General features: G+C 47.0%; 1 protein-coding gene across 1 annotated transcript in view; it reads right to left on the bottom strand.

Moving 5' to 3' along the window:
* Positions 1 to 24,577, bottom strand: part of Galnt18 (polypeptide N-acetylgalactosaminyltransferase 18) — a 304,421-nt gene that overhangs the window by 134,335 nt on the left and 145,509 nt on the right. The window contains exon 2 of the mRNA XM_052201130.1: positions 7,281 to 7,473. Within this exon, the coding sequence (XP_052057090.1) occupies positions 7,281 to 7,473 (193 nt within the window). The remainder of the gene's footprint in view (positions 1 to 7,280; positions 7,474 to 24,577) is intronic.

Raw genomic sequence — 24,577 nt, 5'->3', positions numbered from 1 at the left:
TCCACACCTCCACAGCCTTTTGTTGGCTTCTGAACATAAATGCATGTGTCTTCATCACCTGGAAAGAAACCACCCCCATACCCTCCCACAGAAAGGCTCACTCCATTTCCTGGTTGAAATCATTCCAGTCCCATGATGCCCTAGGTTTTTGTTTTCATTTGTTGTTGTGCTTGCTTTCATGCCACTCTATGCTACTGCAAAGCATATCTCTATGTAATTGTGACACATTCTCAGACAAAGCTACCCAAAGTCAGGACTTAACTGCATATTGGGAATTCACAGCACCTGGCTCAATGTGCAGCAGGGTAATTCTCAGAAAGCACAGTGGCTGGCGACAGACTTCTGAAGGAAAACTCAAATTCATGAGCAGAAGAACATATCTGGCCATGAGTTTTGTATGGTGGGAACTCCATCAAGACAGGACAAGCATAGAGTCAGCTTGCAGAATCCTTCCTGCTCAACAGCAACAAAATTCCATCATACAATAAGAGGATGATGGAGCCAGGGTTAGGTACTTAGCATAGACAGGGATTCAGAGACTGGTCCACATGAGGACAATACAATGTCATCTGAACTCGTGGAGTTTCAGCCATCTTTATAGTGAGAGGATTGGTCCAGGACCGCTCAGAAGCAGAATGTAGCCTAGGAACTGCATTCTGGAGTGGAACTACATTCTACATTCTGGAGTGATATCCTGAGCACACATGACCATCAACGCTCAGCTTCTCCCAGAGGCAGAAGTTTAATGAACATCCTTTCTGGTGATTTTATCAATGTAGGGAAAGGATCTGTGAGGCAGATAAGGGGAGATAAACAAAAGAGCCATCAGTTATAGTGTAAACAACACCAGGGAAGCAGGAAGCTCAATTGTTCCCCGAATATCTGAGCAAACTGGAGAATATGGGATCTGGAGAATATACGTCTTAAATGTATAGTTGCTCAGACATCAAAAGTCAGCAGGCTCTAGTGGAAAAGTTATATGAGGTGGCTCTGATTGGTAGGTCTGTGGGCGGGTAGGACAGATCTGTGGCAACTAGGGCAGAGGAATGCAAGGTAGAGCAGAAATGTCAGGGTAGGGAAAACTCTAGATCTGTTGTGGGTAGGGAATGAAGATTCTTGAAATCTACCTGGGTAAGGCAAGAGAATGGATGTCCTCTATATCTGCTGGGGCAGGGCAAGGTGGATCTTCTGCATCTTCAGGGATATGGGAAGGAAGTCACTTAGATCTTTTGGAGATGGTAGAAGAGGTGTCATAGATTTATTTGCTGGAACAGAAGGGGTACCACTAGATCTGTGGGAAAAGGAAGATCCCTGGATCTACAAAGGAAGGCAGGGTCCCTAGATATGTCAGAGAAGGCCAGTTGCTAAGGATAATAAGACCTCTTTGCTGCCCAGACAAATCCAGCTTTGGGCTCAACCTTTGATCTTATAGTCTCTAGGGATAAGGAAGAAGTCTTTTCTAGGGGATGCAGTGTGATATTTTCCAGTGTGCCTATCCAGACCTGCTCTCATCTGCTGCCAGAACATTGCTTTACCCCATGTTCCTCTATTCACATGGTCATCTAGGTAGCCTAGTTAATACCATACTGCTTCTTCTCTGCCTCTACCTATAAGTCAATTCATAAACCACAAACCTAGACAACAAGAACAACTGCATGCCTGGAATGTGCTCTAGACCCCAAATACATTCCAGTCTTTGGCTTGAGCTCTTGGAGTGAGCAGATTCCTATCTGTAAACCAAAACAGAGAGACTACTGGAACTTACTGGAGTTCAACTCAACTTTCAGACAAGAGAGCTGGCTTTGGAGTCCAAAGAAACAAGTCTAACTACTAATCTATAATCTATGCAGAAGCACTACCTGTCACATAGCACAGTGTCTCTCCCACGGTGGCACCTATGTCCCTTATAATCTATATCTACAGATAAGATCTAAGAGCATTGTCCCCTCCCTATTGTAGCACATTATATATTGGTTTGAGATTACTGCTTTTTCAAGATCAAGTAATTACAGTCTTAGTCCACACTAAGCTTAACATTAGGGAGATACAGAAGCATGTTCCCAGAGTGCTTCAGTTAGAGAGTCATCTTTCCAACAACATTTGTCCTGTGAGCATTTCCAACATGGGCAGCACAAGCCTTACAAAGAGTCTTTATTTCATCTCTTGTCCTATGGTTGCTTCTGGCTACACCTGTGTTTCACAGACCTCTGCTTCTTCCGAGCTAAGATCCCAAGTCAGAGTAACTCTCCTGGGCAGGGTAGGAGTAGAGATGAGGGTCATGTCCTGAAGTCCTGAGAACCCATAAAGATACTACCTCTGCCACAGAATACCTGTAAGAACTTAAGCATGTTCCTCATGTATGTGTCAGTGTACATGAATTTGTGCATGCATGTGTGTATTTGCATACTGATACTCATGTGTACACATGCATGTGGAGATCAGAGGTCATTAGGGTAGAGGAGAACTCAGTCCTTATCAATCTTGTTTTTGTAAGATAAGCTATCGTAATTACATTTCTGTTGCTGTGACAAAGTATACTGATGATAAGCAACCAAGAAGGAGGAAAAGGGTTTACTTAGCTTATGATTCCAAGTTACAGACCATCATTTCAGGGAGGTCAAGGGAGAAATGTGAGCAGCTCCTCACATCACATCCCCCAGACAAGAGTGAATAAAGAATAATCATGCACTTGTTTGTTTGCTTTCATCTTGCTTTCTCCTGTCTCATAGTTTAGGAATAGACCATGCCTAAGAAATAGAATGGCCCACAGTGGACTTGCTAGTTGATGTGTCTTCCTTCATCAATTAACAATCAAGACAAAATCCCCATGGACCAACTTGTTCTAGGTAATTAATTCCTCAAGTGAAACTCTCTTCCCAGGTAGTTCTCAGTTGGGTCAAGTTTCCAGTTAAAAATAACATAGGGTCTCTCACTTCTTCTACATGGAATTCACCAAGTAGACTAGGCTTGTTTGCCAGAAAGTCTCAAGAATCCACCTGTCTCCACCTCCAATGCTATTATTGCAAACACACACACCAGCATAGCAGGCTTTTTGATGCGGTTACGAAGGAATCGGACTCAGGTCCTCATGCACTTTATCAATCTAGTCTTTCTCTAACCTACACAGATTTCTTAGCCTTGTAAGGCTTAGAATCCTCCCACATGGAATGGAATGGTAACAACTGCTTAAAAGTGTCATGGGAATCAAGCTGTAGAGAGAGCATATACATAGCCTGACCAACTTCTGATGCCCCTACCCATGTACCTAATACAACTGTCAATCCAAAAGCCAGTGTACCCTAGTCCCTGGGAGGGAGGTTCATAGTCCCGTAGAGGGCACTGGAAAGAAAAGATTCAGAAGTGTCCGAAGATCTGCCAGCAAGAGGCAGGAAGTCGCCACTGCCCAGGGCTCTGCCCTGAGCTACCTTGGAGGCAGGCCAGAGGATTGGTTGCCATGGCAACTGGCATGCTTGGTGCTGGAAGCCTTTTTCTCATATCCACAGCACCCCTTAGGGCAGGCACTTGCCTTTAGACTCCTCTATGGCCACTGTTTGGAAATAACAAACAGTAAGCGAAGAAGAAATGCAGAGAGTCTGTTTCTGCAGCACAGGGAGGCAAGGGCAGGAATCCTACTGCCCCCACTGTCCTCAAGTGGCCGCTGCCTCAACTCTTCATGATTCTCTTTCCCAAACACTGCTATCCTTATTTTTTTCAGTGACCTTCCCCAACCTCATCTCCCTAATGTCTTCTTCCCCAGGATCAAAGGATTCCCCATCCCTTCTCGACTTCAGTTTTTGACATGTTGATATTTGACTCATGTCCAATAAAACACACAGACATCCAGTGCATAGGGTGATGACTTTGATACATATGTGTGCCTCTGGTATGTCTTTTTCTGGTTTTGCCCCTATTTATTCTGGGGTTCTGTGGCAAAAATGAAGAGTTTAGACAGGAGGGGGCCCATATTGAAGACCTCCCATCTGGTATGTGAGTCAATGCCAATGAGGAACCAGCTAATCAGGAATGAGGTGTATTCCCTCCTGAGCCACCAGCTCATTCCAACCCAGAGTGGGAGCAAGGAAGCCATTGGCCAGACCTCAAGCCTCTTTAGTCAGAGCACGGAGCTTTAGTAAGGAGCTGTCTCCCTTAGTGGCCCGCTGGCCTGCTATGCTCCTCAAAAGTCTGATGTAGTTTGATTTCCTCCGAGGATACTGGGAGAGAAAGTCTCTCTTGGCAGGGGAGGTAGAGGAAGCCTCTGCCCTTTTTGTGTTTTTGTCTTTTTTTTCCTTCTGGGAGACATCAGAGGTAGTGAAGGGACTCTCCCTGCAGGTCTCACCTGCCAGGATACCTTCTTGCCATAGAGGCTGAATAAGGCAAGGCTTCCATGGGCTATCCAAGAAGCCATCAGAATGGTTCTTCGCCAAGGGCACTAGGAAATCCTCAACAAGTTCTCTAGCAATCCACTCCCCCCTGTACTGGCTCTTGTCTGGACTCCCACTTCAGAGTGCTCCAGAGCGTGGCCTGCCTTCAGCTTTCCCAGTGTCTAGCAGAAACTCCATGCCCAATAAATGTTCATTGAATTCAGAAATTCATGAAACCCAAGGACCAATTGAATGGACTCTCATTTTGATTGTACTTTGTTCTGAGCACAGGCAGACAACAAGGGTTGGATTATATCTTTTATACCTTAGGGACCAGCCAGAGGCAATGCAAGGGAGAGACACGACCAGGAACACATATCACACAGGAAATCTCTTTGGAGGCAGGTTCTGTAGCCAACCTATCACTCTGAGCACTGGTAATGGGCTGCTTGCTGTTCACTAAGTTTTTCCAAAATATAGATGCAGACCTTGCTCTCTCTAAAACTGGCCACCAGACATTTAGTGCTGTGGAAGGCTGTCCTTCTAGCCCCCCAGCAGTGTCAATAATTGTCACCTTCCAGCAGTACAGAACAACAGTTACCTGGTCAATTTCTATTGCCAGATTGCTCTGCTTCCCACTCCATCTCTGACCCTAAGGATACTGGGCAGTTCGTGCAGCCTCACTGTGCTTCAGTTCCCTCCTCTCTGCAGTGGAGACTCAGTAACCAAGCTTCCTCCAGTAAGGGGCTGGGGGAGTCCAGATCTCATGTACCCATCACCAAACAATTACCTACAAATGAGTAGGGTGTACTACAAATGCTTGCCAGTGTAGACTGATAGAGAGCGGAGCTGCTAGAAGGATGCTTTCTGATTATGTTACACAGAGGGCACCAGGAATCGGTGCCTGCCTTGTTCTCCTTAAGCCCTTCTTGCACTCATTGGTCCACCAATAACTTGTGTGTCTTGGTCATGGGTCTGGCCTGAGTGAGAGCCATCCCAGTTCATGTGCAAAAGGAACCTGCCATGCTAAATGCAGCTACACAGAGCCCTCTCTGAGGAGAGAAATCCAGTGCTCACTGCCTCTGTTGGTGTCTTGGCTTCTCTGCCAAGAGAAATGTCCTCACCTTTCATGAAAGATGTGTGAGGTACACAAACTGTACAGTGCAGTGGAGAGAAATGGGCCTTCCCTTGTGATGATGTCCTGGAGAAACTGCAGGATGCTGCCCATCAGGGTCCCCTAGAGCTCTTCCCTCTGGCAAATCCCTCCAGAAAGGACAGCAAGAACAATGTTTCTCTGAGGAGAAGGTGAGAGGCTGTGGGTCAGCTCTGAACAGCACTTACAGAGTCAGACTAAACATAGCTGGGGGCTGCACTGTAGCCAGGATGTGGCACCCAGATGTGGGTCAAAGTTCAGTTATCCATCTCTGGAACCTCAAGCTTCCTTCTTGCCCCTTGATTTGCTTGGCTCAGAGTGGAGTCCCTCTCTCCCTGCCTCTCTTCTTTCTCCTCTCTACAGGGCATGTCACCATGAAACAGCTGTGGTTTTGTCTAGCTTGCTATCTGGAGGGCTTTTTGTCCATGTTCTCTCCCTCCATTGCCGAAGACTGCATGATAAGACCCTGAGGCCAGAGGAGATGGTGTGGTCATTAGGGGTTTGCCATAAATGTGAGCATCCATGCTTGATCTCCAGCTTCAATAGACTGAAGCCAGGCAGAACACTGCACACATGTATCCTCAGAGCCAATGTAGCAGAGGCAGGAGGATTCCTGGGGCTTGCTAGCTGGTCACTCTAGCCTCCTAGCCCATAGGCAAGGCTGTGTCCTTGTCTCAAAACAATGAGGGGACAATCCAAGGAATGATGCCCAAGGTTGGCCTATGACCTCCCCATTTACCCATATATACGTTCTGTTATATGCATATGTGCACACTTCACAAACCATGTTTAAGTGCACACACACACACACACACACACACACACACACACACACACATCTTCCCCTTTGTAGGTCCCCAGTTCTTAGATGACTTTACCCAGCCATCTTCTCCTCAGGCCAGAGACAACAATACTTGACTATACAGTATTCAGTTAGTGCTCAGTGAACGTTGATGGAGCTGAATTGAAGTCTTCTCTCTAAGACAGAGCTTCTCAACCTTCCTAATGCTGTGACCCCTTAATAAAGCTCCTCATGTTGTGGTGACCCCCAATCATAAAATTATTTTTGCTGTTATGTTATAACTAATTTTGCTACTGTTTTGAATCATAATGTAAATATTTGTGTCTTCCGATGGTCTTAGGTGACCCATGTGAAAGGGTCACTTAATTGTCAAAGGGGTCACGGCCCATAGATTGAGAAGAAGCCCCTCTAAGAAGCCATAACTTGTAAGCTCAGCTACAAAATCTTTCCAGAAAATACCAAAGAGAAACTCACTATGGTTTGCATCTTTAAGGATCATTTAAAAACGAGAAGGAGGAAGGGCAGAGTGAAGATGTGGGGGCTCACAAAAGTTAATGAGATTTCCTAACTGTGGTGTGTGCCCAAGTTTTAATAATTATGAATAATAAAGACTCTGGCTGAACCTTAAAGAAATATCCTTGTGTAACAAAATGAAAAGCCAAGATAGACCTCTCTGCTCGGTGTAATGGCTTGTTCACCCTAGAAGACAGATATATTTAAAAAAAAAAAACTAATTTAAGGAAAAAAAGTTGGAGCTAATTGGTTTAAAATGACAGATTAGTGGAGCTGCTAGATGTCTCTGATGCCCTCAAGGGATAATTTGGATTATTAATCCCAAAATCGCTAATGGAAGGAAGCTATTCAGCAGAGGGGAAATGGAGGACCCCGCCCAGTTCCTGCTCTGTTCCCAGCACCATGAGGACCCAAGTCTGCATAAACAAGAGCCTGGCCACTGACTGCTCACCCACTGGGTCTGAGGTCTGGCAGGGGCCGGTCGAGGGGTAGCCGGTCACTGAGGTAGGCGTTGTAGCCGTAGTACTGGAACTGCTTCAGGGCCACGCGCCGGCCTTCGGGGCTGAGCTCCTGACCCCAGTGTGCAAACAGGGAGGAGTCCGTGAAGGGCTCAGCCTCTGCCTCCTCAGGCTTGGCAGGAGCCTCTGGAGAAAGAAGGGACAAGGAGTCAGTGTGTCAGAGTGCAACCCTGTATTCTCCAATACCAATCCCTTTCCCTTCCTTACACAAGCCTTCCCCGATGACTGAGAAGAGTGGAATTTTTATGGTTCTCAAAGATTTATTCACCCGTGAATCTATGGTGTCATCCGCCCAATAAGCATCGCATTCAGGGATATAGAATGTACCCAGCCGAGTCTGCCAAGAAGTTGAAGGTTGTGAGCCTGACATGCCATGGCTCCAGCACAGAACTGCGGCCTCTTCCAGTCTGTCTCTGCCAAGGATGCTGGCCTGGTCTAAGTGGGCCTCTGCGTCTTCCCCAGCCTGTGCTCCTGCACCTCAGCCACTACAGTACTGCTCCAGTCTACATCCAGACCCTAGCTCTCTCTGCCCACCCAGATGGGGCATTCAGACACAGGTAACAGCCATCTGCCATATATCTTGGAACTTCTTCCCAGACTCCTGGTGGACTCGGGAAGGCAGCCTGCTCCAGGTTCAAAGGCTGCTCGGGGTTTTCCAGCATCCCACAAGCTTTCCTACCTGGAATACTAACTTTTTCAGATTTGTATGGTTAGAGATTCAGACTCGATTCCACCATACACCAGCTTTGAGGTCACAGTAAACACCAGCCTCCCTAAAACAATGCCACCCTTCTTCCAAACAGAGATCACGGAGATCTGAGACCTGTGAGGACCACATACAATAATGCATGAGACACTTAGGTGAGTGTGTCTCCCAGTGAACTCTCAATGGGAAGGAAGAGGGATGAAGCAAGAGGGGTTCTTTCAATCCCTCTTTGATACTGAGCCACAGACCTAGCACCACTGACAGGCCAAGATGTAAAAGGTGTCCTGTGGTAGATAGTCAGGAAAACCACTTAATGTAATGCAGAGATATCCAGCCCATTGGACATGCTGCCCTCTATGTCATGAATATATGAGGTGGAGCCTTGGGCTAGAAAGAGACCTGAGGACACAGACTTAAGGACCAGGAGAGGCAGCTATAGGGCACCTAGTAGGTGCTCTCAGCTGTCTGTATGTAGCTAGTAAGTACATAACATCCTTAAAGTCACTGACTGGAGACAAAGCCAGGGTCCTCGGGTCTTCCTGGTCAGGGTGCTTAGTGCTCCAGAAGGACAACTCCTCTTGAGTCACTAAGTCTACTAAGAGTTGATCTGGAAGGAGGGAGTTTGCCTGGCCACAGAGGGCAGCATCAGGCTCTGAGGATCTCAGAACACACCAGAGGGCTTCGGAGGTGGGAAAGTGGCGTGGTTAGAAGTGTTCCCCAGTTGTCACAGAGTGAAAGGAACTTAGGGAGCCTGGGCTTCAGAAAGCAGACCCGAAAAAAGTGAGCTGGAGCAAGAGCGAGAGTAAGAGAGAAGCACAGCCAGAGGGGTTCTCAGCTGCCCACTAGACTCCCAGAGAGTGGGCCTGAGTAGCCTCGCCTTGGGGGGGCACTGACCACCCACTAGGTTGGAGGTATAGCTCATTAACATTAGCCAAAAACACCTACTACTCTCATGATCCAGGGCTCTTTCCTAAGCAAGCCCCACATGACCCTCTATCTAAACTGACCCTCTTCAGAGAGAGACAGAGAGAGCACTAGATACACATTTGGGGTCACAAGGAAGACCATGGAAGAGCTGGGATGATTCCATTCTGGGAGGCCTGCTCTTACTCTCACAGTTGCATTTTATGACCTGTGGGTAGCAGCAGACTGGGATCCACAGGACAAGGTGAGTCATCTCATTACCAGGTTTTGTTTGTTTGCTAGCATGCTTTTTTAAGAAACACAAAAGAAAACACAGATCCATCAAGAAGGTTAGGATCCACTGAGGACCACAGTATGACCAATGCACATGCTTCTAAGGGGTTTCAGGACATGGAAGTGCATCCAATTACACCAGGTTCTATTCCACAAAGGGATGCACCTGAGCATTCTCCCCTCGAAGCCTGCTTGCGTGATCTTGAAGGTCTTCATTATCTTTGTAAAGATGGATGACTTATTCACTCAAATGGGGGGGGGGCAGTAAAATCTAAATCAGTGAGCCAACTGAATCATATAATATTTAAAAGAAATGGAGTTTTATTGCTCTCAAATGCCAAAATGGATATTACCAAGTAAAATGAGATCAGTTAATGAAAAAATTATGATTCACAATTAGGTCTGTGTTGCATAATAATGTATTACAAACAGATTGAAGACAGAGGTTACAGCACTGTGTGTCCCTACCTTGTCACTTGGTATGGGTACAAATCATAGGCACCGTGAAACCAGCATGCTCTTAAAGACAAGGTAGGGCCTGGACGAGGGGGTAGTGGTTTAGTTGATGAAGGGCTTGTTCTGCAAGTATGAGAGCTTGGATTTGATCCTGGTTTCTAAAAGGAGCCAAGGATGGTGGTATGTGCTTGTAATCCCAGTGCTGGAGAAGCAGAGGCAGGCAGACCCTTGGTGCTCACTGCCCTGGTAATCTAGACTGCCTAAGCAATTCCAGCCTACTGAGGGACTGTTTCAAAAATACAAGGTAGCTAGTACCTGAGGAGCAACACCCAACATTGTCTTCTGTTCACCACACATATGCAGGCAAACCTGCACATACATGCACCCATGTGCCTCACCATACGCGTGCGCATACACACACACACACACACACACACACACACACGGAGCTAAGGAACCTAGGGAAGCAATATCTCTTTCATTCTTTATATTAGATATTAAGTTAGCATACAATAGAGTGTGCTACATGATGACATTTTATGCATACATATCTATATGTGTGTGTATCAGTCTACTTTATTATCTATCCCTGCCCCCACTGCCCTCCTCCATAATCCCCCCTCACCTCTTGCTGGATCCCTACCTCCCCCAACAATCCACTGGTCTTTTGTGACACATGATTCCAGTACCCTCTGCCCTCTCAAGATCACTTCCTCCTTCCCCATGGCCCCTTTCATGTCCTGTACATGTACCCCACATAGAAATGTAGGTCCAGATCCAGCATTTGAGAGAAACATTCCACATCTGTCTTTCTGAGTTTGGCTTATTTCCCTTAACCTCTAGTTCCATCCACTTTCTTAAATGTGTCATGATTTCATTTTTCTTTATGACTTCTAGTGTATGTGCATGTGCGTGTGCATGCGTGCGTGCATGTGTGCATGCATGTACATGCACATGTGTGTGTGCATGTGTGTGTCTGTGTGTGTGTACATGTGTGTGTGTGTGTGTGTATGATTTTCTTTATGTCCACATGTGTTCAGTCTGCCAAATGAGTGAACAGGGAGGAAGCAGAAAATCCTTGGAGGAGTCAGAAGACCACTGCTTGCCTACTAGGAACTCCCAGAATCTTTCTGGGGCAAAAGGGAAGTGGAGCTTGTTGGCAGGTAGTAGCGTGGAGCAGGGAAGGCCATGAAGGGGCTTGTGTGTGGTCAGTTTCTATCTAGTTCACCAAACCAGTGACTATGTACCTGTATGCAGGTAACAGACACTTCTCAGGTGGTTCCATGGAATTTGGTCACTGCTACACAATCACCCCCACATCCTAGGGTGCCTTGGAAGGTCTCTCGTGCCTGAGAATCATCTAACGGTTTCTCCCAGACACCCAGCACAGGACACTTTATAGAGTTGTTGCCATGGAAACATGGAAACAGGACAGAAGGAGGCTGTGTCTCTTCTTTCTCTTCTGTCCCTTCCTCCTTCCACCTCTACACTCTTCTCCTCTTCCATCTTTTCCTCCTCTCTCCCCATCTCTTCTGCTCCTCCCCCCTTCTTTCCTCACCCAAAAGAGTTCAGAAGCAAAGGCAGCACAGTAATGACTTCTAAAAATTCCTCCTGCCAGAGGTAAGCACAGAGGACAACATGGTGGGCAGATCCAGTGACTACAGGAAACTGAGCCAAGTTATCTTTGGGGAATGTCCCATCAAGCTAGAGTCACCAAGGCAAGCTAGACACCCCTTTCCTTCCCAGCCCTGGCTCTTCAATGTGGCATCTGTCTCTTCTGAGTCCCCTCAGTCCCCAAGGTGCTTGCTACAGAGCCCTCAACAGCTCCTGGAGGAGGACTCCCCGGGGGCCACTAGTCACCCAGTGAAGGTGCTATCAATCTGTCTGTGCACAGCATTCTGAGCATTAATGGGAACTGAAAATGACCTGGGGCTCATGTTTGACATTTCCAGGGACCTAGGGACCTGTCATCCCTGCTTATATCTCCAGAATGTCCTTTTGAGTCAGCATCTACCAGCTCCATCTTGGCTAGTGTCACCCACAGGTGCCCCCAGGGACTGCTTCCCTCTGATGCTGGGCCTCAGCATCCAGCAACTCATCTTGGCTAGGACCACCCAGAGGAGCCACCGGTGACTGCTTCCCTCTGACACTGGAATTCTGCATTCTCTGAGGCCCGCATACTAAAGCTCCTGAACCTTTTCATGAGTTAAAAATAGGGCATTGTTTTTAATTTAATGTATATATGTGTTTAAAATATGAATCCATGTGTGTGTATGTGAATATGAATGTATGTGGAGGCCATGGGAAGACTTTGGGTGTCCTGCTTTCTGTCTGCCCAGCCCCTTTGAGCTGGTTCTCTCTGGTTGGCAAGCCCCAGCAGTCCCACCCTTGTCTCTCACAGTGCTGAGGTCATTAGTATGCATGATCGTATGCGTTTCTTTTATGGGTTCTGGGGGTCTGAACTCAGGTCTTCATGTTTGCACAACAAGCATTCTTATCCCCTGAGCCATCTCCTCAACCCACAACACATATTGAAACAGCTTTATTCTGTGTGAGGCTGGTTGTTGAATAATGAAATACAAAGATGAGACAGACATATTCTCTGTACTTGTGGGACTTAGTGAAAGGGTAACATGGAAAATGTGATCAGTGCTCTGACTGAGAGCACACAACATGCCATCAGGTCCCTGGAGGGGAAGTGGGGGATGGGAATGCTTTCCAAGATGTTAAAGTACTTGGGTTAGAGCACAAAGAGCAAGCGAAACCCACAAGACCCCTTCAGGGTGAGGGCACAGCAAGAGCCAAGGAGAAGACAAAGTATGGTGCTAAGCTTGAGGGCCTGGGACAGATGCTGTGCTATATGCAACTGGAAAGCCGATAGTGAGATGCCACATTGGACACTAAAGAGCTTGAAGCAGAGCTCACTTACTCCCTCTTGACCACAGCCCCATCTGCATGTTTTGCACCAGGACCCACTTAGGCAGATACTCAGCGGACCTGTGCTTATGTGGACCAATTGGTAAGCTGTAGGCATACCTTCACAGGGTAAAGAGTTGATGCCCAGATTCCCTCTGGATGTCCTTCCTCTAGCCACTGCTTTGGGCTCTTTCTCAGAAGCCTTCAGATTTCTTGGCCAAGTAGAGATCTGGAGATATGCCTGGTCTAGCTGGGAGCCCCTGGGTCCTACTCTATGCCAAGCCAGCCCCCTCTGTAGTATGGTTAGTGCCTGTAGCTCGGCAGGATCTTGGCAAGCGTGTACATTGTCTGCTTGCTTCTTGAGACAGGGTTTTACCAGGCAGTCCTGGGCAACCTCACACTCCAGATCCTCATGCCTCAGCCTTCCAAATGGTGGGATTCTAGACACACAATAGCAAGCACATTTTGAGCATCATTCTGCTCCTTCAGTCCCTTCATACACAGGCCTCTGTAAACAGTTTGGCGTGTTTATGGAGTACTTTCTTAGCTCAGCAGTACATCCATGCTAATGTCCCATCCTCTTGTATATGTCCTGTTTTCCAGAAAGTTCCAGAGGTTATAACGCAGCATCCAGGAAATGCTATAATACTATCTCAGAGCTACACCCACAGAGCCTGCCACCCACAAACAAGAGTGGAGCCTCGCAGGCCCATCCTGATCACATTCACACTGATTCTATGAGGCAAGAGAGACGTGGGGAAGGGAGGCTTGCGAAGCTTTGAGCCTAGGATAATCTGACAAGCACCAAGAACACAGGTGGATGCCCTGCTGAGCCTTTTGAAGCTGGCTTTGCAGTGAGTCCCTGGCTCAGGACAGAGTGACAAGATTGGATCTCTGAGTGGTGCGATGCATACCTTGAAGATCTGCCAACCCTGACCTCTTCCGCCTGTACCTCTTCTCCAAGACTGCAGCCTTGGACACCCTCAGGGTGGGACGCCAAGACGTTTTCCTGCTCTTGCCATAGCTGCAAGACGAAATTCAGAGGCTGCTTTCTGGAGAGGTTGCAAAAGAGCTTGTACCCCAAACTTCCTCTAAAGCAGAACTCAATACCCATCTCTGCTGCTTGGAGGCTGGCACAGGAGTCACAATGCATAACTGATGTTGAAGGTCAGGTTTGGGGTTGGACACTGCAGCTGAAGAGGCAGACAAAGCTACCACGTGGGATGTGACTGACACCACCAAGGGCACACCAGTTGCCACCCAGGCTGGACTGCATGCTCTCATTCCTTGTGGGTTTGCTCAAGTATTGATTAGTGTCTCTCTCACAAGCAGAGCAGACACTACTATGGCTTTGAGAGTTAGTGAGGAGTGGCCCAACTTTACCCAGGGGCCAAATTCACTGCTGTTTCTATTCATTTTCAGATCCTGTTTAGAGTTGTGGCCTTTGAAGATCCAGACCCAGGAGCAACAGGTAGCCAAAATTCTGAGTACATACTCCCCAGACACTGAGTCCTTGCATCTGAAGCTCAGCTGGAGGACTCATGGTCCTGTCTCCTCTTTCTTCTCCTAGACAACTCTTGAGACCTTTCTCTCTGTACTCCTGAGCCTGTTGTTTATGTTGATTTTTCAGAAGGCCAAAGTTCGGTTCCCAGCATCTATATTGAGTGTCTCACAAATGTCTCTATCTCCAGCTCCAGGAGAGCTGAAGCCCTCTTCTATGAGCACATATGTGACATATGCTCACACAGACACATTAACACGATCCCCACCCCTATAGGTGAATGCTCAGCAACAAATAAAGGCAAAGGTGACACTGGACTTCTTGGGTATAAATCTTAAAGCAGGTTTTCTTTACAACTCTCTTGAGATATAATCTACATACCACAATTGCATCCTGCTTAATGCCCAATTCAATGATTTATTTTAGAAAATGTCTTCAGCAGTTCCTAAGATGCCTCTGTGCTGGCCTGATTTGGAATTTAAAAGCGAAGGGCTAATTGAATGTCCAGAAGCAAACAGTTAGCTCAGCAGTTTTCAGGGAAGTCCTATGTGTTGTCTTCCTGCCAGCAACAACTGACAAATTTTCCCTAAGAACCTTGCTGCTGGGCCTTTCCAGGGAAATCCAGACTGGGTTTATAGTTCTTTGTAGCACCACTCATGAGGTTGAACTTCATGGGCCACCCAAGGAGAAGTAACATTAGTGTCCACTGTGTCCTTGGTGAGAAAATGGCCTTTTCTAGTCAGTGTCCACTGTGCAGCATCCCTGTTCGATACCCCAACAGCCTGGGATGCAGTCTCATCTCCCTTCTCCTAACACTCAGACTCCAGGGCCAAGTCTTAACCTTGTTCTGGTCCCAAATGAAGCAAGGTTCTGAAACTTGTAGCTATAAGATCTCATGCTTATTATCCTAGAATTCTGGGAATGGGATGTGGTCTCACTGAACTATGATCAAGGTGTAGACAGACTTGTTCCCCCTAGGGTTTCTGAGAGAATCTATTTCTTGCCTTTTCCAGACTCTCTAGGTCCTAAGCCTGTGGCCTGTACTCCTTCTTCACAGCAGCAGCCTTCCTCGGCATAGCACACTGGCCTCCTCTGCTTTCTGCATCTCCACTCCATCAGAATCTTACAGTGACTCAGGAATGTGGTCTGCTCAGGTTGCTTCCAAGTTTAAGGTCACCTGGATTAAGCACTGCACTTTCATCTACAGCCTGACTTCTTTTCATGGAGGCAGGGATATTCATACATTTTAGGGAGATTTCTGGGTGGCCATTATTCAACTGACACAGTCAGAGCTCAGCTGCTTGGCCCCCACCTCCCTCAACCATAGAAAGGAGATTAGAAGACTTGTCCCAGGAGAGCAATGAGGTAATGAACTCTAGATGAGTCCACTGCTTCAGCCACCCTATGTCTACAGTGACGGCCCAGTGCACTTGGCTAGAAGTTGGGCAGGGGTGCTGTCTGCAGGCAGGGGGAGGTAGAGAAATCTGGCCTTGTATCTTGGAAAGGAACCATAAGGACATGAGGTACAGCCTAATCAGGTGGGCTAGATGTCAGAGGGTTACCAGGCCTTAGTCATGGTTCTTGGAAAAAGGCAGGGCTGGTATGCCAGGCAGCTATTGGATGGCAAGCCCTTTCCAGGGGTGGGAAAACGGCCTTTTCTAGCATATGGAGCCTGTACAGACTCCTGTCTGAGTCTCCCAACCCTAGGATTCTGGGGATTCTGAGGGATTCTGGGTACAGGTGTGGCTAAATTCACAGCCAAGATGTCAGGTACAGGTAGGGGCAACCAACCCTTGGTGCACATGCATACTCACAGACATGAAATCAGAGTGAACCAGAAATTATTCACAATAAAGCTGCTGTGAAAAGGCCCGAGTTTTACCCTCTAAGCCTATAAAAAGTACATGCAAAAAAAAGTCTCATTTTAAGGAGTGGCAAATACATGTATCTTAGGAACTAGGATTTATGAGTGCCATTACTTACTTCTTTAAAACCAGCCTTTACTCCTAGAATTCTGCCAGGGAGATATAATGAACTCTGAAGCACACACCATCACTCTCCTTCCTTGAGAGATGACAGCCAGGAGCTGAACACCCAGACTCCTAAATATACGCCTCACGTGCCCACATAAAGCACCTAGTGTCCATGCATCAATTCCCTGGGATGGATTTGTTGGACACATCCTGCTGGCCTTTGAGGTTCACACTTCTCCTGATGGGCATTCAGAGACAGATCCATCTATGGATGAAGGTATAGGCCCCAGGTCAGACCCTTTGCAGCACAATTCTGTCTGAAATGCTAGGACATGCTGCAAAGAAGAAAGCTGCACCCCTTGATACCCAGCCCCAGAGCCTCCTGTTCAGGAGGGCTATGTGGGTAGGAGAACCTGTATTCTCTGTATTACAGGTGATGCTGAGGCCGAGGGTCCAGGGTCTCACTATGAAACCATGTGGAGACATGGAACAGGTACAGGATGTTAGTGGGAACCATGGGCTGCTCTCTTGCCCTGACTCTCAGCCCATGCTGGGCAAGGCTGGCAGGCCATTCCCTTCTTGAAGTCTCTGTTTTCACATCATAAACACAAGGTAATCATGAGGATCCTTTATCCCCTAACATGTCACCGGCTCTAGCTCATTTGGACCTCTAGCTCCGTTCCCCATGCCTAGAGAGGTAAATGGCTTGACTCCAGCCATGGAGCTAGGAACTAGTGTAAACCAGGACTGTGAAAACTTACCAAACTGCTGGATGTCCCATTCCTTGCTGGTCCCCAAATGCCAGCTACTGCAAGGAACAGATAAGAACACTCTTTGTGTCACAGAAATTCAGCTTGATCAGAAATATTTGGGGATGCAGTCTGACCAAACAGAAACATCTGAACGTTCTAGTGTAGTTTAGTCTCAGTCACGGACTTGTGAATCTGGGCTCACTTACAGGTGACTGGGTGCTGAGCCAGGTCAGTTCAGGGATGAGCTGGCCATGGGTCTCAGCAGCTGTTGGCCACTGGACATCTCTTCATGGCATTTCTTAGTCATAAATCTCTCAGCCCAGCAGACACGGCTGTATTGCAGCAAGGAAAAGGAGATTTGTCAGTGACAGGCTTTGAAGCCACGTCAAAGCAGCCATCAAAGGATATAGGCCATTTTCAAACAAAATCCATTTCTCAAGCATGACAGTAAAAAAAAAATTATCACATGAAAGATGTGGAACCTGTATGGTGTCTCGATGCTGTGTTAGTAACGCAATGTGTTCTCCGTGAAACGTGTGCAAAACCTGTCACGCCTGTGATTTTTGAAGTGTGTATGGGGGGTTGGGGTGGTGAGTCCTTTTCCCCTAGCAAATTCTCAATTTCCTAACCTGGTCATGATGACTGGGTGCCAGAGGCTGGGGAAGGAAGCAGACACAGTCTACAGCCAGACAGGCTCAGCAAAGGACTGGACAAAGGATCTGTGCCTGTCTGGGATACAGTGACTGGGGCCCGTGCTTATCTGTGTCTGTCAGCTGCAGGCTTTGAAGAACATCTGTGTTGATACCTTGTGCACAAAGTCAGACAAGGCTCCTGCACTGAGTCCCAGGATTATCCACACTCCACACTTTCCTCCATAATGAAGTCTCTGCTCTACACGTGTGTTCTGCTCCCCACAACCACCCCCCCCCCTGGTGTATACATTTGCAGAAGAAGTGCGGCTGTTGTGTGCTTGCATGCATACATATGGAGATCAGGCTTCTCCCTTAGGTGTCACTCCTTACTGTGTGTTTTTAGACACAGTTCCTCACTGGCTTGGAACTCACCAAGTAGGCTAGGCTGGCCAGCAAGCCCCAGCGACCCTCTCCAGTGACGGAGACAAGCACACTACCATGTTCAACCTTTAAACATAGGTTATGGGGCTCAAGTAACAGTCTCCATGCTTGCAGAGTAAGAGTCTTCCCAGCTGAGCCAGCTCCCCAGCCCTCCCAATATATTCTCAGAGTATACAATAATGCATCCCTCCACCCCTGTACATACTAAACCATCAGAGGGCAAACTGCCTATCTGTGAGGTCCAAGTCTCCTAGACTCAGATCTAAAGGTAAGGACTCTGCTTAGAGAACCTGCAGACCTCATGCTCCTCTGCAGACCATGCTTCAAGGATGGGGTCTGCTCTTTGGGATGGAGACATGAACTCAGGTTTCTTGTTCTTCACCTGGGTAGTGGCTCAGACAGTGGTAGAACTTGGCACACTGGCTAAGACCCAGTGGCTTGAGGTGCTTTTTCTGTGTACCCTTAGCTAGACCAAAATAAGATCTATACTTTTAGGATTATAAATAGTATGGGACCCATTTCCCTAAAAGAACCAGAAAGATGTAGCTCTAAAGAATTGGGGTAGCCCAGAAATGAAGGGCAGGACCTCTGAGCCACTCTGCTTGAGTCCTGAAATGGGTCTTGTACTCCTCACTAGCTCTGTAACCTGCCACAAGCCCCTACACCTCTCTATGCTTCAGTTTTTAAACATGGGAAATTTGGAATTGCTGTAAGAGCTACTTCCTGTGGAGTTCCTATAGGTAGTGTGTAATTTAGCAATAGAACTTTCACACTCCACCCGGGCACACTTTGGCTGTTAAGTATTGTAACTTACTGGTCAAGTGCTGTGCTGAGAACTGAGGGTAGAACAGGAAGAAGTGGGGAGCTTCTTTGGATGGCTACTTACCATCTGATCTTCCCCACAGCCTCTGCCACAGGGTGATTTAGAATCCTAGGTAGCTCTCTATCCTTCCTAAGTAGATAGAGTGAATCCACAACCTGCCAGTGCCCTGGGGTGAGCAGTCTTTGAAAGGTCTGCTCCTGATTCTAGGCCCCATCTCTGCAAAATCAGGAGTTAATGGGAACTCAGGAATGCTGGTGGCATTGGCAGCCCAGCACCCCAGGGTGGGGTCCACTGTATTCCCCCTGACTGAGCATGGAAGCTATGGAGTTAGGTGTATGTGTTGGGTGTGTGTGTGTGTGTGTGCGCGCAGAGGGAGTGGGGGGGGGGAGTATGGCCTTTCCACTGTCTAGTCCATTAAATATGCAGCCAAGGGCCACCATAATAGTCCAGATCTTAAATCTCCTCCAAAGGCCTATGGGCTCAAGGCTTGACCCTCAGTGTGTTCACCAAATGGTGATGAGGACATTCAGATGGTGAAGCCTTAGGGGAAAGTCTTAAGTCTCTGAGGATTTGTCTTTGGTGGGACCTGTGGGACTCCAGCCCCGCCACTCATCCTTCCTTGCCACAAGAAGAGTGGATCTGCTCTGCCATAACTATGTGGCTACTCACAGGCTTGAAGTAACAATTCTAGGATTGAGTTCTCCAACTCTGTGAAAGAGAACAAACCTTCTCTCTTTGTAACTTGATTCTCTCCAGTATTTTATTACAGTAGTGATAAGCTAACAAACACAGAACAAGCCCATCCTCCCTTAAGTTGCTTTTGCCAGGTATTTTGTTATAGCAACAAGAATGTTGGATGGACTATATATGGCTAGATCTGAGACCTTCTAATTTGTTCTGAAGTAGTCTACCAAGAAAGAAGAATGCTGGTTGTACACTGGTAAACTAATTTCATGCCACATTGATAGGCAGTGACTGCGTTTTGAAAACTACCAATCTAAATCAGAAAAATATTAAAAATCTCTGTCCTTTTATATTTCTTGAAATTTAGCAAATGACTGTCACCACTGTAAACACTAGCAATGGCCATTTTGAATGATGCTATTCAAAGAGCACATGGCCTCTAACTGATGCTGACATCGCACCCCATTAGAGAAAGAAGATCTGCCACACATGCAATAAATATATCTAGGGGAGTGATTTTTTTCTTGGATAACAATGTAGCCCAGAATTTAGCCCTCAAATGTAGAATTCTTCTGTCTCATCCTCCTGTGTTCTGGTGGGATCATAGGTGAGGTGCACTGTGCTCATTCCAGTGCAAAAGGTAACTTGAGAGAGATTAGGGATCATCATTTATTAGAACATTCCCAGATCTATGGGAGGTCCACCATGAAGACTTCCACAGGTCCATGGGGGATTCACCATAAAGACTTTCACAGACCCATGGAAGGTCCAGCTTTGGAAGACTTGACTGGTAGTCAAGCTTTACAGGAGATTTCTAGAAGATTCAGGGTGGGAACTGTTTTACCATCTGGGTGTCCAAACCTTGCTTAACAGCCACATGTAATTTTGACTATAAAGCATGGGAAACATTTATTATCTCTGGATACAGGCAATATGTTTATAGAACAGCATCTTCCTAGAGGATCCAGGAAGCAGGATATAGGCATTCCAAGTTTCTGCCAGTCAGGTATGCTATGTGGGCCAAGGATGGAGAGAGGGAACTGCTGGGTCTTACTGACATGCAGACACCCATATCAATAGTCAGGGGTTCCAGTCCTGTAGTAACCTAACCATAAACCCAGCTTGTACCACTCAGCACCCCAGGAGTAAACCTTCTTTCATAATGGCTTCTGGCTGTAGCTGCCAAACCTGCTCCTTCACTGCCCTTTCATATGAAGAGGCAATATGACCAAGGCTTGTCTCCTAGCTCCAAGAGCCTTTGGACACAGCAGATGTCACTATGCTAATGTGACATCCAGATGACGACACAGTGAAGGGAACCATCCTAAAAGTAGAGTAAGCCCAAGGCCCAGTCAGAAGACACATACATACAGGAGAACACACACACACACACACACACACACACACACACACCTACACCTGTGTAAGCAGAACACAGACAGATACTATTTCTAAGTTAGAGCTGGACACAGGCTCTCAACACAGCTTGATCTTTGAGTTAAATGGGGTACAAAATGACTAAGTATCGGTGCCCACTACTGACCAAACCCAATTCTGAACAACTGGACCACCTTTGTGCCTTTGGTTTATTTATCTCCCCAGGTGACTCTAACATATAGCTGGGCTGAAGGCAGTGGTCTCCAACTCCAGCCTGTATCTGGGAATCCACTTTGCAATTTTATTGAAAATGTGAACCCCATGGGGATGACATTAGCTGAAATAGCACACAAAGGGGACAGAGTACCTATTGACACTATATCCAGAGGTTACTCACGGCTCTCCGAGATTGTTCCCATAGAATGTGGCATACTCTGTAGGTATGGGGGCGGATCATTGTAGGAGAGACAGAATCAAGTTCAACCATCTCCCAGACTTCAGAACCCTCCTCACCTTCCTGTTCAAGATAGACAGAGTGATGGCATGCTGCCAAAGAAGCAGTTGTCACTGCCTGACTATGCAAGGTCAGCAGAAAGTGTTCTTTCAGCCACATAACGTTGAGAAGCTAAGTCTGGGGATATTATTTTGAGGACCACTGTAGCCAAGAAGAGCTGTCTGAGTTGCTATAAACATGAAGGAAGCGATGCTGCTTTATTGCCTTTGTGAAGGTTTCAGACAGTGCAGGGCTAATGAAGGCCCTGAGCCACACTGCCCCAGACTCTGAAGGGACTTCAGAAGGAGAAGATGAAAGACAGGGGCACAGCCCTGACAACCCGGCCCTCATTATAAGTAACTCTGATGCTTCCTGGCAGCAGGCAAGCTTCACAATGTACATTTATAGGCCAGCTTCTTCTCAGTGGCCCAGGCGTTCCCTATGGAGTGCAGAGAAAGCCCTGGAAGACAGGCCACCATTGATGAACAACATCTTTTTCCAGATCAGAAATAGGGACACTTCAGATATCTGGCCACATCAGCTTCTCAGAGCCCTGGCCTGATCAGACACCAGTCAGTTTCAAGAGTCCATTTTGTGTGAGGATCCAGGAAGGTAGACGGCCTCAGATTTAGCAGACCAGGGTTGAGCTGGCAGCTTGCCACTCACAAGCTATGAGGCTGAGCAAGCTCCTGACCCACTGGCTACTCAAGCAGCAGAAGCAGGATAAATAGAATGTCTACCCTATAACAGCTGGGCAAAGGCAGTTAATTCATGAACAGTGCTTAGCACTGCCTGAGCAGTGGGAGGTTTCTATCACCATTATAGCACTATAAAGCCGGAGATCCAGTTCCTCTATGGCACATGGAAGGAGATGTGACAAGACCAGGCTGAGCAGCCAGATTCCCACTCTTGAGTCCCTGTCTGTCCTCTACCAGCTGCAGGCCTGGTCACATTTGTACCGACCTCAAAGCCTCTGGTTCTTCCTCTCTGAGAGTAACATAACCCTCCTGGCTCTGTCTGCCACAAAGCATTTGGGTGGGGTTTATTAAGTACCACCCTTGGGCCAGCATATCAGCAGAGCTCTTGACTTGGTGCAAGAGAACCTGCCCAGACTATATATATGCACTATAGCACAACCACCCCCAAGGACAGATAATATCATAGTAAGGCCCCTTCCCTGGAGCACCTCAGAAGCCTGCTAAGCACTGTTCATGATATAACTGGCTTTGTCCAACTGTTATGGGTTAGACATAACCATTTATCCAGTTTCTGCTGTCTGGGTGACCAGTGGGTAAGGAGTTTGCTTGCTTGGCCTCATAGCTTGTGAGTGACAAGCTGCTAGTTCAGGACTGGTCTGCTAAATCTGGAGCCTTTTACCTTCCTGGATCCCCACACAAAGTGGACTATAGTGATTGCTGTCTGGTTAGACCAGGGCTCTGAGGAGCTGCTGTGGCCAGGACCAAGGGGTGTGCAAGGTCAGTTCAAGCTCATTTGCAAACTCATCTGAGCAGGGACAGAAAGGATATTACCCGCTGCCCTCAGTGTTGCTGCCAGGAGGAAGTCTTTCTCAGTGTACCATACAGATGCCTTTTTTTCCCCACGATTCATTAATCTCTCTCTCTTTTTTAAAAATTTTCTATATTCTTTGTTTACATTCCAAATGATTTCCCCTTTTCCGGTTCCCCCCTCCCCATAAGTCCCATAAACCCTCTTCTCTCCCCCCCATTCCCCAATCAACCCCCTCCCACTTCTCTGTCCTGGTAATCCCCTACATTGCTGCATCAAGCCTTTCCAGGACCAGGGCCCTCTTCTTGGGAATCATTTGATTTGTGACTTGTGTCTTGGGTATTCAAAGCTTCTGAGCTAATATCCACTTATCAGTGACTGAATTCCATGTGTGTTCCTTTGTGATTGGGTTACTTCACTTAGGATGATATTTTCCAGTTCCAACCATTTGCCTAAGAATTTCATGAATTCATTGTTTTTTTATTGCTGAGTAGTATTCCATTGTGTAAATATACCACATTTTCTGTATCCATTTCTCCACTGAGGGACATCTGGGTTCTTTCCAGCTTCTGGCTATTATAAGGCTGCTATGAACATAAATGCTTGCTGAGCTCCAGCATGTGTCCTTACTGCATGCCGGGGAATCCTCTGGGTATATGCCCTGGAGTGGTATAACAGGGTCCTCCAGAAGGGAACTGCAAATCAAAACAACCCTGAGATTTTACCTCACACCAGTCAGAATGGCTAAGATTAAAAACTCAGGAGACAGCAGGTATTGGTGAGGATGTGGAGAAAAAGGAACACTCCTCCACTGCTGGTGGGCTTGCAAGCTGGTACAACCACTCTGGAAATCAGTCTGGCAGTTCCTCAGAAAACTGGCCATACAGATGTCTAAGAATTGGGTAGAGAAGGGTTTCCTGAACCATCCTCAGGAAGGAGGGTCCCATTCTCTAGAGCTTCTCTGTCTGCCACTGCACTGGGATTTGTCGGTGACTCGCCTCTGGCTTATGTTTTTGTTGTATCCATGAGAAAAATGAATGTGGGTCCTACAGGGAGAATGGAGGTTACAGGGTAAATTGTGCCTTGGTCATCATTCGGACCACCTTAGTCACATCTAGAAATGACTGCATACACCCTGATGACTTGATGTGCTGACATTAACCAAGATAGTGCTTATAAATGCTATGCATAGCTCGGGACCTGTGTAAAAAGAGACAGGGCTTATAGGCCACTGTCCTTCTCAGACTGTTACTACAACTAAACACCAAAGATTGGGTGATTTGTAAAGACTGGGTATTCATAGAAGTGTGCTCAAGAGCATCACATGGGAAAGAGTCATAGACAATGACTTAAATAGCTTTTATAACAGACTTACTCTTAGGACAACTGGTCCATCCCATCCATGGCCAATCATCTATCAATGCACAGATTCACCCACTCATGAGGTCAGAGTCTTTATGATCCATTCATCTTCCATAGCCCCCTTCTCAGTACTGTTGCATTGGACTCCGAATTTTTCACACTAACTTTTTTTGGGGAAACATTTAAGTTGAACACATTCTAAGCAAGAAAACTGAGGCTTCGAGAAGTTAAATATTTCATGTAGAGATGACCAGTAGGAAACTAGGGCTAATGGATCTCTGGATTATGTCACTCATGGGACCTCCCAAGCAGTGGGGTATGGATCTCTTTAGCTCCTATCCCGCTCTGGCTCTAACTAGATGTCTGTGGACAAAGCAACTTTGTAGCCTGACCCTCTTCTATATGCAACAC

This window comes from Apodemus sylvaticus, chromosome 1, assembly GCF_947179515.1.
Source record: "Apodemus sylvaticus chromosome 1, mApoSyl1.1, whole genome shotgun sequence".
In the NCBI taxonomy this organism is placed as follows: Eukaryota; Metazoa; Chordata; class Mammalia; order Rodentia; family Muridae; genus Apodemus; species Apodemus sylvaticus.
Note: the sequence above shows the minus strand (reverse complement) of the source record. Positions and strands in the feature narration are given on the sequence as shown.